This window comes from Scleropages formosus, chromosome 9, assembly GCF_900964775.1.
Source record: "Scleropages formosus chromosome 9, fSclFor1.1, whole genome shotgun sequence".
In the NCBI taxonomy this organism is placed as follows: Eukaryota; Metazoa; Chordata; class Actinopteri; order Osteoglossiformes; family Osteoglossidae; genus Scleropages; species Scleropages formosus.
The window spans coordinates 27,027,632-27,044,512 of record NC_041814.1 but is presented as its reverse complement, the minus strand read 5'-3'; the positions used below and the strand labels follow the sequence as shown (position 1 = coordinate 27,044,512).

At 43.3% G+C, this 16,881-nt stretch overlaps 1 protein-coding gene across 2 annotated transcripts in view; it reads right to left on the bottom strand.

Annotated features, from left to right (window-relative positions):
* The window catches only part of colec12 (collectin sub-family member 12), a 59,847-nt gene extending 45,644 nt beyond the window's left edge, over nt 1-14,203 (bottom strand). The window contains exons 1-3 of one of the 2 annotated variants that reach the window (XM_018756864.2): nt 13,934-14,203; nt 13,683-13,827; nt 5,795-5,845 (exon numbers count right to left, since the gene is read on the bottom strand). In XM_018756864.2, the coding sequence (XP_018612380.1) occupies nt 5,795-5,845; nt 13,683-13,689 (58 nt within the window). In that variant the 5' untranslated portion in view covers nt 13,690-13,827; nt 13,934-14,203. Of the gene's footprint in view, nt 1-5,794; nt 5,856-13,682; nt 13,828-13,933 lie in introns of those variants that run through there. The other variant, XM_029254912.1, reaches the window with a different exon arrangement.
* Between the last annotated feature and the right edge of the window lie 2,678 nt (nt 14,204-16,881).

Sequence of the window (16,881 nt, the reverse complement as noted above, 5' to 3'; positions counted from 1 at the left end):
TCACAGGTACTATGGCAGGAGGTAGAATTTGAACCCAGGTTTGTTGAGTTCAAGATAGCAACTGTAACCACTGCACTACTAACTGCCTCTATATGGATAAATACTTGACCCAGTGCCCAAAATGTGCTATGAATTTTAACAAAGGCTATATCAAAGATTATGCGTTTTGAAACAATATCCTAAAATCCTTGCACATATTTTGATGTTTCCTTTCACATATATCTAAACGTACTTTTCTTTTTTCCAGGTGAAGAGAGCCATATGCTCTCTCCCATGTGGTAGAAGCTTATGTAGTACATGAGACACACGAGGCATTAGTTCATTTTGGTGGTTTCTTCCTGCACACTGAGGGGAAAGAACAGCATCCAGCTCAGCGATTGGAACCCTGGTCTCTGAGATGGGTGTATTACCTTGGATCAACATCCTACTCTGGTGGACATAATGTACCTTACAGAAACCACAGAGCTTCTGTACAAGCAGACACTTTTTTTAATTCCACCTTTTTATGAGAGCCTCTCGTTCAGCTCCCGTAACAAAAATAAATACACGGAAGCCTGTAGGACGACAGGGCTGAGGGCTGCTTTCCTTTGCATCTGGCAGCGAGGATGATGGGAAAACCATGTGACTCAGTCCCCACTGCTCCCATTCACCCCTCTGCCTTTCCAAATTGGTCCCGGACAACCTGGACTTTCCTCGACCGACCCCGGCACACACAAACACACACACACACAAAGTTCTGAGTGTGGACCCTGTAAAGAGACCAAACGCATGTTCCAGAGATGGATTTTTCAGGAAAGAATCCAGAATTCACGCTAATATGTTCCACAGCACTGTTGAGTGGAGCCAACAGAGTTCACATTTTGGTAATTCTGATTTTTTGACGGACTCCGGGCCATGCAAAAGGTGTGAGACAATTTGGAGTTCAACCAGGTGACATCCCTCAGAGCCAAACCAAGGCAATTTCCCCTAAGTGAGTCAGTGATTCCAATAAGAGACTCAACCCACTCTCACTGTTGGCCCACATCTGCAGTACTCCTTCTAGATAACATATCGCTTTCATGTCAAAACATGTCAGGGAGTCATATCAGCACATATCAAATTCTGGAAGCACAATGGAGAGGGTAGGAAGAACAAGAACAGAATTACTTAAACATTTAGACACACCATCCATTAACCACACATTGTGTGACTCCATCGGCGATTCTAGCAAAATTTTTTATACATTTAGCCAAATTTATGTAATTACTGCCAAAATGACTCAACATTACTTTACGGGACTTAGGGGAAAGCTCCAGAAATATCTGGAAGCTCTCAGCAGTACAAGCCTTATCGTGGCACTGCAGGGTACGGTGAGATTTAATGTGGCCGGAGTCCAGAGTCTCCAGTCCAGTCTACCTTAAAAACACAACCAGGCTCTATATCTAGATTCGATGAGCTTCAGCTCTTTTTTCAGCTAGAGACACAATACCTCAAATTTTCTTGCATACCAGGGGGCGTTTTGTCTGGACCCCCAGCTTCACATTTTGCATGACTGCTCATTGCGTTGAGCTTTCCAGTAGAGTCAAGGTGAAAAAAGACAGAAGATACTTCAGTCTTCCGTTGATGGAAACCACACACCAGAATTTTACTCCCATCATGACTGTAGTCAAACCTGTGGTTCATTCTTGTGCTGTTACCATGCTGTTCATATTCCTATTCCTATTTCATCCCGCCCAGCATTCGCAAGGAGCCACTTTGCGGCTTCATCCGTAACAATCGTAACCCAGCCTGTATAACCACACCTAGACTAGAGAAAGGGAAAAGTGGGCAGAAGGTCTTAAGGTGGATGTGTGATTAAATTACTCAACATGCACCCCTTTGAGCCACTTTCACAGCTTTGGATGGTTGCCACTGTGGTGTGAAAAAATTGTTTGTTCAAGTAGTTAATATGTTCAAGTGATATGTTCAGAAAATGTATGTTGTGCCTTGGCTTCATGCTCTGTTTAACGCAATGGAAAATGTTGGTAGAGGAACAAGGTGCAAAGAAATTTTGTTGACCTTTAGGATGCATCTCCACGCACTTCTTTTGTTCGGAGTAGATTGCTTTTGCATTGGACACAAGGGAAGTTTCAAAAGTGTTGTCACGCCTCATGATGACCTATGTATGAGCTTGCAAATAAAAGGAGGCAACGCAAACCGATCGGGGAAACATCCGGCTGTTCGGAGTTCTCCCATCAGCCGATGTTGTCATGAAAAGTCTTAACGTGTCTCGGTGTTTTGTATGGATCTCCTGCGGCTGATCGGTTCTGGGGGGTCGAAAGAAAATTTTTTCGACGCCGCCAAAGAAGAGCATAGAAAAGACTGGGGTAGATGTACAATGGGGGACTCCTGGATGTTGGGGAGCTCCACCCCTGGCTACAGTCACTGGCACTAAACACATCCAGAGCAAGAAATCATTCCTGTTGTTTCATTTTTAAATGAATGAATTTATGACACATACAGTACCATTAAAAATTCTAAACACACTTGGGTAACACCTGTATGGGACAAAGTGAACTGATGAGTGAAGGCGAAAGCAGCCCACAAGTGTTCTACATCTCTGGTAAGTGTGGCAGAAGACTTGTTGAGCCAAGTCAAGTCAAGTCTTATTATTCCTCTATATAGCTTGTACACAGTGGAACGAAATGTCGTTTCTCCGGGACCACGGTGCAACACAGGACAGTACTCAAGACTACATAAAGTGCAAATACACAACAGTGTGAGACAAGTGCAGGACAATAAATATACAGAACAGAACAGTAGATACACAGGAAAATAAGTACACAGGACATGGGCTGTAAACTGTAAACCGTTTTGTAGTGTAGCAGCAATACGTATTAAGTAGCAAGACATGCTGGCTGACTTCCTGCTCAAACCTGTAAACCAAACGCCTCGTACAAAAACCAGTTCACAGCAAGCGAGCTCAAACTTTTGACTGTTACTGGAGGTTCGAACGAAGCAAAGAATATTTTAAGCGTGACAAAGCCATCCACCCTCAGGAAGATTTCTTATGTTCTCCACTTCCCAAGGTTCCTCGCAAAAGAAATCCTTTGTGACCTTGACACTTGCGGTCTGACACATACATGATAAGTTCAAACCATGTGGGTGGTCTCCAAACTCAGCCTACAGATGACTCGTAGCGGAGCAACAGGCTTTGCGTTCATCCGTTTACCCTAAGCTAACATCTTACGTGGGGCCCACTGATTAGCTAATGAAACGTCTGCAGAAAGCTGGAATAATAAAGCAAGTTTTAAAACCACAAAAACAAACGTGCACTGAATGGACGGCGTCCAACCAATCTCCCGATCTATAATGGATGCTAGCTGTCCGTGCACGCGGAAAATCCATTTCAGAGGGAGCGTCATAATTACACACTGTTTTGTCTAGAAGGGCTTCACCACTTTTGGTTGAAAGTAAACAACTGCAAATGCCGCGCGGGCAAAACACGCTCAAAATCTCTTTGAAACTGTTCACGGGACAGAATTTGTACTCGGAGATAGAGCTTGCAGTTTGTACTTTCGTTGACGTTGAAGGGTTTCTCCTAGCTGAAGTAGGCCGGAGTCGAGCTACTGCCACACACAGGTGTGTAGGGAGGCTAAATGCGTGGTTTTTTTTTCCCGTGTAGCATATGAAAACTTCCCAATCTGCAGAAAACAGATCAGATTTCGTACGACCGGGTCAAGCTATGAGAGTCGTAGCGAAGGGCTGTACAGTTGGCCTCGCGCTGCACTAGAAAAGCGCCTGCACTTTATCTCGCCCTCGTTTCACTCTGTTATTTTACATGAACCCTTTGTGCGGTCACGGGAGGGGGGTCGGCTGAGAAACCCACACGTTAGCCTGCCAAGCTAAATATTTAAGTGCCACCATATGTGGGTTCCTCCCTTTCTCAGACTTGTCTTTGTTCCGTTCCGGTCAGTCGCTGGAGGTGGCGAACAGGACAGCGTAGCGGACGCCAGTTTCTTTCATCAACGGACGGTGTTGTGGAACACGCCTAAAGACGGGCCGCTTCACTCCCACGCGTCCCCTGGTTCGCTAGCGCTGGTCGAGTCGTCTGGACTCCTGAGCTGCTTCGTGGCCGGAAATCAAACTTTGGGCGGACAGTAAACAGGAGGATTCCTGCACTTTCACCATTTTATGAGGAGGAATTTGGTTTTAGCGCAGTCTGGAGGAGAGTTCTGTCAGTCTCCACTGGAGATTACATAAATAATACAGCCCCCATCCTTGTTCTCCTGGCTCCTGGACAGCTGTCCTGCCAGACCTCACAGCACACGATGAGTCACTGAGATGCCTCCTTCCAGAAACAGCCAAAGGGGGACCTCGTGAACCATTTCACTACTGCTAAAGCCCACCCAACCCTCCAGCTTGAGTGCTTGAAGCCAAATGGCCATGTTTAAACCCTTCCAAAGAGTAAAAATCTCTGGGAGGGTGTTTGGGGTGGATGGACGAGACAGATCCCATCCACAAGAAAGCTTTGACCGCGGGCTGACCATAATTTGAGCAGATGTTCCTGTATGCTGAATGTCTCCTCTCAGTTTTCTTTTTTCTTTCAATTTATTTTTATTTGCATTCTGTTAAATTTCAAAGGCATAAATTAAATGCTTATGCCCTCGACTTTGTCATTATTTCTCTTCACCACAATTTTTTTTCATTAAAATATATCCCAAATTAATAGCATTTAACTCAGCAGCTATTCATTTACATTTATTCATCTAGCTGGCACTTTTCTCCAAAGCCACTTACAATTATTTACCCATTTATACAAGTGGGTAATTTTTACCCATCAGCTTAAGGTAAGTACCTTGCTCAAGAGTACTACAGCCGGAAGAAAAAATCAGACCTGCAACCTTTGGGTCTAAAGGTCACCGCTCTTACCACTACACTATCAGCTGTCCCTGGTTCAATATCCCATTCTGAAATTGAAGCATATTTCAATCGTTGCCTATTTTATATAATCAAACTTTGATATCTTTAAGCATCACAAGTCTGGCTAGATGTGATCTCAGCTTTATTTTTCAACACAATCCTTCCATCCACCCATCCATCCATCCATCCATCCATAACCGCTTGCCAGTGCAGGGTTACAATGGTTCAGAGCTTATCCCAAAAGCATAGCGTATGAGGCAGGGTAAACCCTGGATGGGACGCCAGCCCCTCACACTGCAATGCAATCCTTGTGACCAGTAATTTTTCCCAAACAACAATTCTGAACCATATTGTGTCAGCAGAAACTCGGGAACAGCAGTGGATTCATTTCTGCCCTCTGTTTGCCTTATGTACTTATTAGATTAAGCATAACCTTGCTTGCCCCAAGTCTAAAGTGCTGCATTAAAATGTTCTCTTAACCATCCAGAAAACATGAAACAGATGGAGAAAGACTGAAAGTCAAGACCCCATAACAAGTGGCAATGATTTATCTCTCCCAAATCTTAATGTCCATTTCAAAAGCACCTGTATCTCTGTGGGTTTTAAACACCATCCCAAACCACAAGCAGAGCACCATACCCCGTTATTATAGGCACATCAATCTTAACCCTCCTCAAAAATGAAGGGCATACCTCTCTGCAAGCTGAGACACCCAGAAATGCTGTGGAGCCTGGCCAGTCAGGTGGAGTCCATACACCTCCAACCCAAAGTACAGATATTCCACAGCCCTTAACCCCAGCATTCCCACTGGAAAGGTACCTCTGAAATGTAGAGGAATCTTCTTCCACTTCCTGCCATCACTTTCATTTGATGTGAAAGATGGTGAGATGTTGGGTGATGAAATGGTACTCACCAAATCTCTTGTACCCGAAGGTCTGCACCTCCTCCTCATCGGCAAAATCGTCTGTGGGCATTACCAGAAAAGGGCTTGTTAGTACAATCAAGAAACATTTTGGCAAGATAGGACTGATGGTTGGAGATCTACTAGAGGCTGGACTGAAATAGTCATACCATTAATACAGACTGGACAGAATGTTTCCTGCTACTTAGACAAATTGTGCCAAAGTCAATTTTTCAAACACTAACAAAGTCAAATATAGCCATCATTCTACTTTTAAATGGGACAGTGGTTCTGCTGTGAAAACAAACTGAGCTATAACCAGCAATGTGAAAATAGGGTGGTCTGGCTAATTCACGGAATATTCCAGCAAAGCCATTAATTAGCTAAGGTCTATTTAGTACATTTTACAGTATAATCTTGATGATGGCTAGACAATTGCTTTCTTTAAATCCAAGGCTCCCAAGTTGAGACTATAAGTTGATTCAACACCAGATGAGTTACACACATAAACAGATACACACACAAAGAGCATATTCATGATGCTTAAACACAATAAATTTTCACAAACCCTTGTCTCCTTCTGTCCATTCCTGGAATAGCCTCCCCATGGGGTTTTCCTAAATCGGTCCCTTGCCTCACTAGTACTCCAACAGGGACACTTTCATGTGGTCCAGGGGCTCATGGGAAAGGACAAGGGGGATTTCAGATGTTTACTACCTCATGATCAAGCGGAATAATAAATCAACGTTGTCTCCAATGTGTCCAAAGCTCAGGGGACAGAAGTGGTGGGGAAGACCAAATCGGAAACCCATCATGATGGACCCCAAGGTGGATCTACCAGTGAGGTGGCATGACCAAAATGAGGAAAAAAGAGATTTGCTAATCCAAGGATGGGAAAAGACAAATGCCCCTGCATATTCAACCCATACCCCACCCCACAGACACCCAAACGCCACAAAGGAAGCACACAGTGGGACTGAACATCAACAAGCTTCATTTTGTAATTAAGGTTCTGTTTTATTACAGGCTAAAACATCCACAATTTAATTTCAAAACAAATTCAAATAACTAAACAAAGAGTCCACTTTGGAAGTGACACAGATTCCTTACAGCATGACATCACACACACCCACTGTATGTGGTTTAGTGGCAAAAGAACTGCCAAAACCCTGTCAGGGAAATACTCATAGGTTTATAGTTTACTCATCGGTCAGTTATAGTTGAGTTTATACTCCAGTTACAGGATACAAGACAGTCAAAAGATTAACACCACAACATCTACAGCACCTGAACATTCCCTATTCCCTCAACTGGTCGTTTGGTGCTCCCACTCTGGAGGGGTCCAAAATTGAACGCCCATTTGCTTCAGCCCAAGTGCATGGGAATGAACTCTCCCCTGTCCCTCAGAGCTGCTGAATTCCTCCTAGTTTTCAAGAAGCATCTCAACTCATCTCTTTCAGACCCATTTCTTTCCCAACCTCCAACCAGTTTCATTAATCATTCTCTCAGTTGCTATTTTCTGTACATTGGATATCTGAATATCACTTCTATAGGAATCTACTCAAGTGATGTGTACCAGTAAAATGGCACAATGACTTTTGTATATTCTGATTTCTGTGTTTCTTCCATCTGCATATGGATACATGTAAACGTAATGTTATTACCAAATTGTGTCTCTGTGTATTACTGTATGTAATGTCTCTCACTGCACAACCTGCTCCACATTAATAGATTCTGAATGACTGAAAGCGGAGACCAAAATTATTAGGAACATCTTTCTTTTCCAGAACAGCCTTCTTTTCTGCAGGAGCACTGATGACGCTTACACTTGCATACACACAAGCTAATGTAGTACTTATCCACTGTTTTTTTTTCAACAATTTTCCATACGTGTGACTCATTTGATAATACATCTGACATGGTAAATCTGCAACAACTTCATGCTTTGCAGCAGAAATACATCACACGACTAAAAGTAAATCATTGTTAAATGTTTTTGTTTTCCTCTACTCTGTCATTTTTGGAAATCTTTCAGTGACTTTGGAGCAGAAAAGCGTTGCGTACATGCAGAGTCCCATGTGAAACTGATTTCAGAAGTAAAATTCCAACACTAATACAGAGCAGGGTGATTTTTCTGCAGTTTTTGTATGCTTTTCATGGCAAAAACCATCACCTTGGATTTTGTGATATTACTATGCATATGTTTGCTAAGCAAGAAGGGGTGCGGTGGTGCAGTGGCGCAGTGGGTTGGACCCCAGTCCTGCTGTCCGGTGGGTCTGGGGTTCGAGTCCCGCTTGGGGTACCTTGCGACGGACTGGCGTCCCGTCCTGGGTGTGTCCCCTCCGGCCTTACGCCCTGTGTTGCCGGGTAGGCTCCGGTTCCCCGCACCCCCATATGGGACAAGCGGCTCTGAAGATGACTGACTGACTGACTGTTTGCTAAGCAGAAATAAAACGGACAGCTCAAAGGTATAAGTTACCCTACACTTGTACATACTATATGTGTATGCAAAAAACAACAACAATAATAATATGTCCTTATTTTTTCTTCTTTGCTGTTTTGAGCCATTGTCTTGCAGGAGAGTGAAGGACTACTCAACTCTCCAAGACCCTGATGGACAGGCTTGCCTCTGAAATATGCTGTGATAACCATGCTGGCTGAGATCACCACTGATTTGGAAAAGATCACTTACTCTGTGACCAGCAAGGCATCCCCACAGCATCACACTGCCACCGCCATGCTGGACATTGGGAAGCACATAGACACAACTCATGAGCTTATCCTCTCTGCATCTTAAAAACACTCACCAGTAGGATGAAAACATCTAAAATGTTGTTCATAAGACCAGTTTCAACTTACAAAGATCCAGTTTCTATGTTCTTTAGGATAGGTAAGTCTGCTTTCAAGCAGGTGCACTCAGACTTTGGACCAGTGCTGTGCTTCAGCCTTTTCAACCTGGAATTCAAAATTACTAATTTTTAACATTGAAATCAAGACTTTTTCATTAACACGGAGGATAAGGAAATCCGCAATGGTTTTGTAGTTTACATTCACATTTATTCATTTAGCAGATGCTTCTCTGTAAAGTTCAACTCAGAGAAAACAAAAAAATCCCTTTCATCAACAGACCGATGCAATGCAGATATTTGATTCTTTAAGCGCAGTCAGCGCAATACCACTGTCAATCCCACATACATTACACAAGTAGTTGCATATAGAATTGGTGTGAAGTACTTTTTTTTTTTTAACAGATAATAAACATAGCACAAGTTTTTGATGCAGGAAGGACATTGGAAGAGAAAAGGGTGCAAAAAAGATGCATTTTGAGACCTTGCTTGAATGCTGAGAAGGATATCCACCTTTGTAATAAGCTTACATTTATTTAGCAGATGCTTTTCTCCAAAGCACCTTCCAATGAACTCTGTAGTGTTATCAGCCCACACACCTTATTCACCAAGGTGACTTACACAGCTAGATACACTACTTACACTGAGTCACTCATCCATACATCAGTGGAACACACTCTCTCTGTCACTCACACACTACAGGTGAACCTGAACAGCATGTCTTTGGACTGTGGGAGGAAACCAGAGCACACAGAGGAAACTCACACTGACACAGGGAGAACATGCAAACTCCACACAAAGTGGGGATCAAACCCACATCGCCTCGCACCACCCAGGCACTGTGAGACAGCAGTGCTACTTGTTGTGCCACCCTATTATTTAATGTTAATGTATTTCTTTAAGTTATAAATTACTAACAATTTCTTCTTATTGAGCATTGTTTCCCTACAATAAGATTTGAGGAGGCCGGCCCATACTGACTGAAGATGATGAGCAACCGCCATGATGGACGAGACGTACCTTGAATTGGGAAATCAAGCTACCATACAGCAACGATGCCGTTGTTACCTGTAAACTGACTTAGAAGTGTTATTTAATCTAGAATGCTGGGGGGGGGGGGCGGGGGGCAGCCACTGGCACTTGGACAACCAGAGGTCTTTTTGTTACTTTCCTCCATGGCCAGTACAATAATGTATTACACTAGTCTGTAGTCAACTGTCTTCTTTGTCTGATGTATTTGTTTCTTTGCCATATGCCTGTGTTCAAGTGCTCTGTGTCACTGCATGAGAAGAGCGCTCTACAAAAATAAATTGAATTGAATTTGGCTGTTTTGAGTGACAGAGGAAGATCATTCTTCCACATTGGAGCCAGAGCTGAGAACCTTTGGACTTCTGATAGTTAATTTATCTTAATGTTTCACAGATTGCAGTGAACTGTAACAGCTTTTACTGGCTTTGGAGGTCTGAAAGTGCATGTTGGATTTGACTTTCATAACAAGCACTGCTCTTGAGCAAAGTTTCTTGCATGAGAAGGTCATTTCCACTCTATTCCCTTTATAGAGGCTATGGGTTTTCTTTAAGAAAGACTTGGAGAACTGGGCCTGAAACAGTTTATTACACTTTTTTTTTTGGATTTCTGAGAAAAGAAGTTTTTCAAACCGTTGTTACTGCTTTAAATTCCAGTCGAATGCATAAAAACAACATAACTTTGAGGCAGTGATCCAATGTTTGTGATGTAATTGCTTCTTTCAGTGAAAAACCTGGAAAAAGTTTCAGCGTGGATTCAGTCCAAAATCTCACCTCACGGCCCAACCAAAGAAAAAATGTTTCTAAAAATGAGTTAATTTTATGCCTTGGGACTGCACCTTGTTCGATAGAAACATATGCTCGCCTTTATGTTAACGGTGGCTATTTATCATAAGAGTGTTTCAAACAGAAAAGAGGCTGGTCTCTACTGGTGTATTGTGCTGTCTGTATTATGGAGCCACCACAAAATGCAGCACTACAGCAGAACATTCATTAAAGTGATAACATGGTGCTTCTGTGCTGCCAGAAACATACACTTATCAAAGTTTGAACCCGTTCCTGCTGGTCTCCAGAGATAAACACAGGGAAGCCGCATGCAGCCACACCGTCCCAAAAGATGGACTGGCTGTCTTCACATGAGTCTGGCTCCAGAGTAACCAGTGTCCTTGGAGGCCCAAAAGCCTGAGGACAATCAAGGTACCTGCTAGGAGGCATGAGAGCAATCTGGCCTACATGCTATCCTACTCAGCTGGTTCCTAAATCGCTCCCTGGGGATCTCAGCCGTTCCATATGTTTGTTCCGTCCTGCCAAAAGCACGATTCATTACTGTGCTAATCAAGGGATTGATGATTTCTTGATGAACTGAACCAGGTGTGGTGGTGGTGGAATAGATCAAACAGATGAATTGGCTGGAAGTCTCAGGAGAGGTTTGTTGTCCACCCACTTGATTTAGGAAGATCAAGTCATTTAAAGAGCGCCCTGTGTTGGTGGGAGGTAAAGGTACAGGCACGTTAGTGGTGCCTTTTGAAGAACACCCCGCCGTCCCACACTCACACGGACACACTCACACACACACACACACACACACACAGACACACACACACACACACACAACTCTGAAAGCTGAGTCAGCAGACGCATCTTCCAGACTAATTGCTAACCTGTGAGAAGCCTCTGCATCGAAATTGGACGCATCTGCCGTCAAACCGCATGGACCGAGCTTCTCGGAGGGGCTGATCGTAAACCTTAATTACACAGTGCTGGGGATCTGGTGGAGAGACAGGAGGAGGCATCGCTGATAATGGCTTGCAGATGTGAGACAGGACTGGTATGTTGTCTTGGGCAGTGGGGGTGGTGAATGTATGGGGAGAAAGGGGGGGCTAAGACTGTGGTGTGGCTAAGCCACAGCCGTCACCTGATCCTTCATTAACCTGCCTTAATGTACCCCTGAGTTCTCTAAATAATCATTGCAGGTCTTGCGGGGGAAGTGATGACATCTTTCAACCCATTTCATCAAGTCGATCCATGTGGCACGTTTTGTACTTGTCTGTTTTCGGACCCCAAGACGGTTCATCAGGAACTATTAAACACAAATGTTCTTTTAGAAATCAAAGCTCTGCATTACCAGCAACAAGACCAGTGAAAGCAGAGGAAATAAAAATACTGCCTATTATGGACCCATAACATAAAATAAAAAATAAAAAATAAAAATGAGACTTTATTTGGATACAAATAAAGCAGTTTTGATAACAACAAACAGGCAAAACACTTCCAGCAACGGATATGTGTCCTACATGGCAAGGGAACATTACAAGACAGCAGTGCGACAAATAAAGGTTCTTGAACGTAATATTACAATGTCAGGCTAATATTATACAACTTTAATTAAGTAGTATTTTTGATTTTCTGGCGAGTGCCAATTGAAAAGCCTTCGCAACCACACACACACACACTTTCTGAACCACTTATTCCATGCGGGGTCGCGGAGCCTACCCGGCAACACAGGACGTAGGGGGAGGGGACACACCGAGGACGGGACGCCAGCCCGTCGCAAGGCACCCCAAGTGGGACTCGAACCCCAGACCCACCCGAGAGAATGACCCGGTCCAACCCACTGCGCCACCGCGTCCCTCTTCGCAACCAGCAAAACATTAATATTAACACGATTCAGTTTCATTTACAATGGTCGAGCCAATGATGATCTGGCTGTTTCAACTGTGAAACTCTGTAAAGAGAAGCAGAACCAAGGGAAGCCCACAGGAGACCAGAAAAGCCGCACTGATTTACCCAGCTGTCCTGGTGCTTTTTGGAACGAGAAAAGTGTGAAGACATGGCTTTGCGGAAGCACTGATGATCCAGATAGCAATAAGAATAAAGGCAGAATACAGTACTACAAAGGTACAATACTGCACAAGATCCGAAAGAACCCCGTGTGTGATCTAAGCCGTCCCGAGAAGAGCTCCGTTTGCGCGTAAATCAGAGTAGCGCGTAAAGCGTCGGAACGCGTAGCACTCAACGCGTTCTTACAACCAACGTTTTACTGCGTTTCTCACCCGTTTTACTCATCGGGGCGAATCGGACAGAGGATCTGGGAAACTTTGACAAGTGCCTGGTTTACTGAGCAGCACACCAGAGTACAGTAAGTGTGTTTGCTGTGTAGCTTATATAACAGTGACTCATTCCCTCCCCAGCAGACAGTGCCGGGAGCCAAAATGCCCCGAAAAACACGGTTATAACAAGCAAATAAAACTCGTCCAGATGCGGTTTTCGGAGTCCTGCAGAATAGAACTCTTTCGTTGCTTTAATCCAAAATGCTTTAATACAAGTTTGAAAAAAAAAAAAAAACTTCACTGCATTTGCTTTCAAACGATGTTGCGCACAATTAGCAGATGTTAAAAATAATGTTAAGACGCTTAAATGTTCAGGAATGTACCAGAAAAACACAGCAGCCCCACTGCACTACTTATAAGACATGTTTTTAGCATTATTTTTGATCGATGAAAACTTTTACCGATGAATAATAGCGGGGTGGACATGGGTACACCACAGAGTCTGTCCATCCATTATTACAAAAGTCGCAACTATCCATTATGGATAGTTGCGACTTTTCTAATAATGGATGCAAAATCACAGAATAACCCGGGCTATTTCATATCTTATTAAATTAGTCGTGAAAATTAAGATGCTTAAGAAAGGTAAAAGTGGATTGCTGAAGCTCAAAGTACACAGTTGAAAATCCCCACTTTGATGGTAAGAGAAACATGTAACACAAGGCACATCTTTAAGTAAATAAAGTACTTTGGATGGACAAGTGTGCTGGACCCACACGGAGAGAAGATACCGGATCGTTTCACGGCACCTCCAGCTTTCACCGACACTTTAATGGCATCCAGATGTTCCCAAGTAAAGAGCTGGTTAATAAAAGTGTTTAAAAAAGGGATTCGGTTGGAAATAAAACTGGGAATGGAGACCCAAGTCGTGCTGAGAAATTCCTTGAGAATCTTTAAGAACTTTTTTTTAAGGACTCACCTTTCATGGTGTCCGCTTGAGCTTCTGTGAGGTTCCTTTACGTTCGTTTATAATTCGTTCGACATTTGCTCAGGGGAGCTCCCTTGGAGCAAAACCGGTGGAGAGCGGAGAAGGTGGACCAGGTGGAGCTGAGAACTTCCAAGGACTGGAAGGAGAAGACGAAGACGACCTCCGTGGGTCAGATCTTCATCGGGAGCATCCTTCCACAAACTGACCCTTCCACAAAAATCTCAGAAAATGCGTGCACAAACCTTTCTTGGTTGTCTTTAAATTGTCGGACCTTTGGGTGACAGTATCTCCGGTCTTCTGCAGCTCACCAAGCCCGTGGTGGAAAACAAAGATCTTGAGCTCTTGATGTCACGCCTTCCCTGCACTGGCTACGATCAGAAAACCACAAAAATGTCAAACAGGAGAGGGAGTCAGGGGTCTGCAGCACCACGTGTTTCTCCACATCTGTTTGATCCCCCCCACCCCTCGTCCCGGGTTCTTAAAGACGAGAAGGTGAAGAATCTGTGAGCTCAAAGACCAGGACGTCCAGGGATGGGGGCCGGAGGAGGGGTTGGATTGTGGGCTGCATGAAGTCCTCCTCCTCCTTTGGGGTGGAGGACAATCTGGGTTTCATCAGGAGCTTCGGCACTGGGGGGGGGGGATCAACACCGTCCACCTCTCACTAAAGAAAAATCTTTATGTGAAAATATCTAAAATATGAGGAATGCATTTCTTAACATCTCTGCATTCAATCTACATTGCAGATCTTTGAAATACACAGTGAAATGTTTGTTTTGTTTCCTATATCCCCATGTCAAAGGCATACTCTTTGGAAGCAGCATTTCTTCTTTTAGGTGTTTAGTTGTTCACAGCATTTTTGAATCATAAAAGATGAAAGCAGTTTCACCACCAGAAAAACAAAAAAATCTAATTTACATGTCTGTGTGGCTTCTGTACCAAACGCTTTCCTCTCTAGTTCCATTTAAACTTTGTTCAGTGTTAAATAGTAAAACTATGAACATTTATTTCACTCCTCCTTTCAATGTGACTTACACCGTTTATTAACTTTACAATGATTTTCTTTTCTATTAGTACAGCACTGTATTGATTCAGAATAAGTACCCTGCTTATGGGTGTTACAGCAGGAGGTTGGAATGAAATCAGGGCTTTTCACATTCCAAGGCAACAGTCCTGAACACCTCACTAACTGCTGAACATGATTATGAAAATAAATCTTACCAATTTCACAAAAAAAAAAAAAAAAAAAAAAATACAGAAAAGTTTTTATAACCATGGTTGGGTTCATGAAGATGTCAAAAGCACCAATACAATAAAATCTGTCCTTGTGTACAACTCTCTTTTTCATGTACACATTTCTTCTTCACACACAGAAACTTTGACTTCTGTCAACACTTCATTAGTTTTGTTAATGCAAAGAACATTTTCTTAATCTGCACCAATATGCCATCCTTAACAATGGACAAATCCTTAACAATGGACAAATTAATGATTATTAAAAGAAAGCATCACTAATATTCAGATATTGATTACAGAGCAAATGTAGTGCCTAAATAATAATCCTGGGGTTTTTTCAGTGGTATTTCTCTTTTTCCTGAACTGCATCATTGAGAAAACACAGCTTCAGAATACAAATAAAATGTTCCAGTTCATCTGACTTTGCTCCATCTTAATAATACAAATATTTCCTTAACATGCATTGAATTATTCATTCATCCATTTCTTATCTCATATTCTCCAGTATAGGACCACGAGGAGCTGAAAATAATCTTATCCTGTCAATATCAGGCACAAGGGAGGAACCAACGAACTCAGGACTTACATGCACAGACATGCTTTAGAGTGAGAGGAAACCAGAGCATCAGGAATAAGGGCCAAGTTTGCAAACTCCTCACAGAATGCAGGCCAGGTGGGAATTAAACCATGGGCCCAAATATTGTGAGTTCGTAATTTTTCAAGGGTATACCTTCCACTGCACCCTCAGAACACAAAGTCATACTGCATGTCCGTTAGACCAGCCTTGCACTAAATGAAGCGCAGTATTAATTTGCCATTCAAATCATAGAAGACCGGGTGTGTGTCGACCACCCTTCAGCCCTAACCAAGCAACTGAGATTCAGAAGAAAGGACAAGGGATGGTGAATAAGTCTCCAGTGTCAAATGGTTTGAAATCCCTGTGGCTTTAAGGTCATCTAAAAGAAATAAATAATCTATTTCCCAACGTCTATATTTCCCTCCATAAGGTGCTTTACACCTGGTTCACCTTTCAAGGCTTTCTTTATTTCGCCCTTGGGTGGGTGTGAGGTTCGGAGGCCCTGTGAGGGAATTCATTGCATCACTTTTCCCTCTTACCGCCATCCACACCAGTGCTGCTCCTGTTGCCTGATGTAACCGGAGCTGAAGGCCACTACGAGGCGTCGATGACAAGGGTCGCCCTGGAATCGCACGGAGCAGCTGGGTCCCGGGTAATCTCTGGCACATGGCTGTCGCTGCTTCTAATTTAAGGGTCACGACCCCATTTGCAGGGTCAGAGCTTTCAGTGGAGGGTACATATTAATGGGGGTCTATGTTACAAATTAGAAACTGAAGGAGAACTTTGTATAACAGCCTCCCCTGCACACACATCCTAAGACAACATGACAGGAAGGAAAAGAGAGGTTAAGTAGTAAGATATTGTAGGTATATATCTAACAGTTATTCATATCCACGTTTCTGTATTGGGCAGATGCCTTTCTCCAAACCAGCATACAACATAGATTAAACTAGAGAGGAATCCTGAACAAACCAAGAGCTTGAGTACACGCGCACAATTAAACAAAGTACAGCTGGTTTGTTAGATGCCACCCTTTCCTGGCACATTTATGAGTAGCTAATGATGCGAACAGCACAATATGAAGGTGATGATAAGATGCTGACAAGCTGAATTATAAAGCTGTTAATAGCTCAGGAGAGAAGTGGGTTTGAAACAGATGGGTTTTGAAACCATTCTTGTGTGCTGGGAGGGATTCAGCAGCTCCGAGGTACAGAGGATATTCATTCTACCACGTCGGGGCCAAAACTGAGAACCGGCGGACTTTTCATTTTGGAGCCTTCATGAACGGAACCACCAAGCGGCCGGAAATGGACGAGTTTTGTTGGAATGTCGGAAGCGGTCAAACCCTTTGACTGTTTTATAGGCTGGAATCAGTGCTGA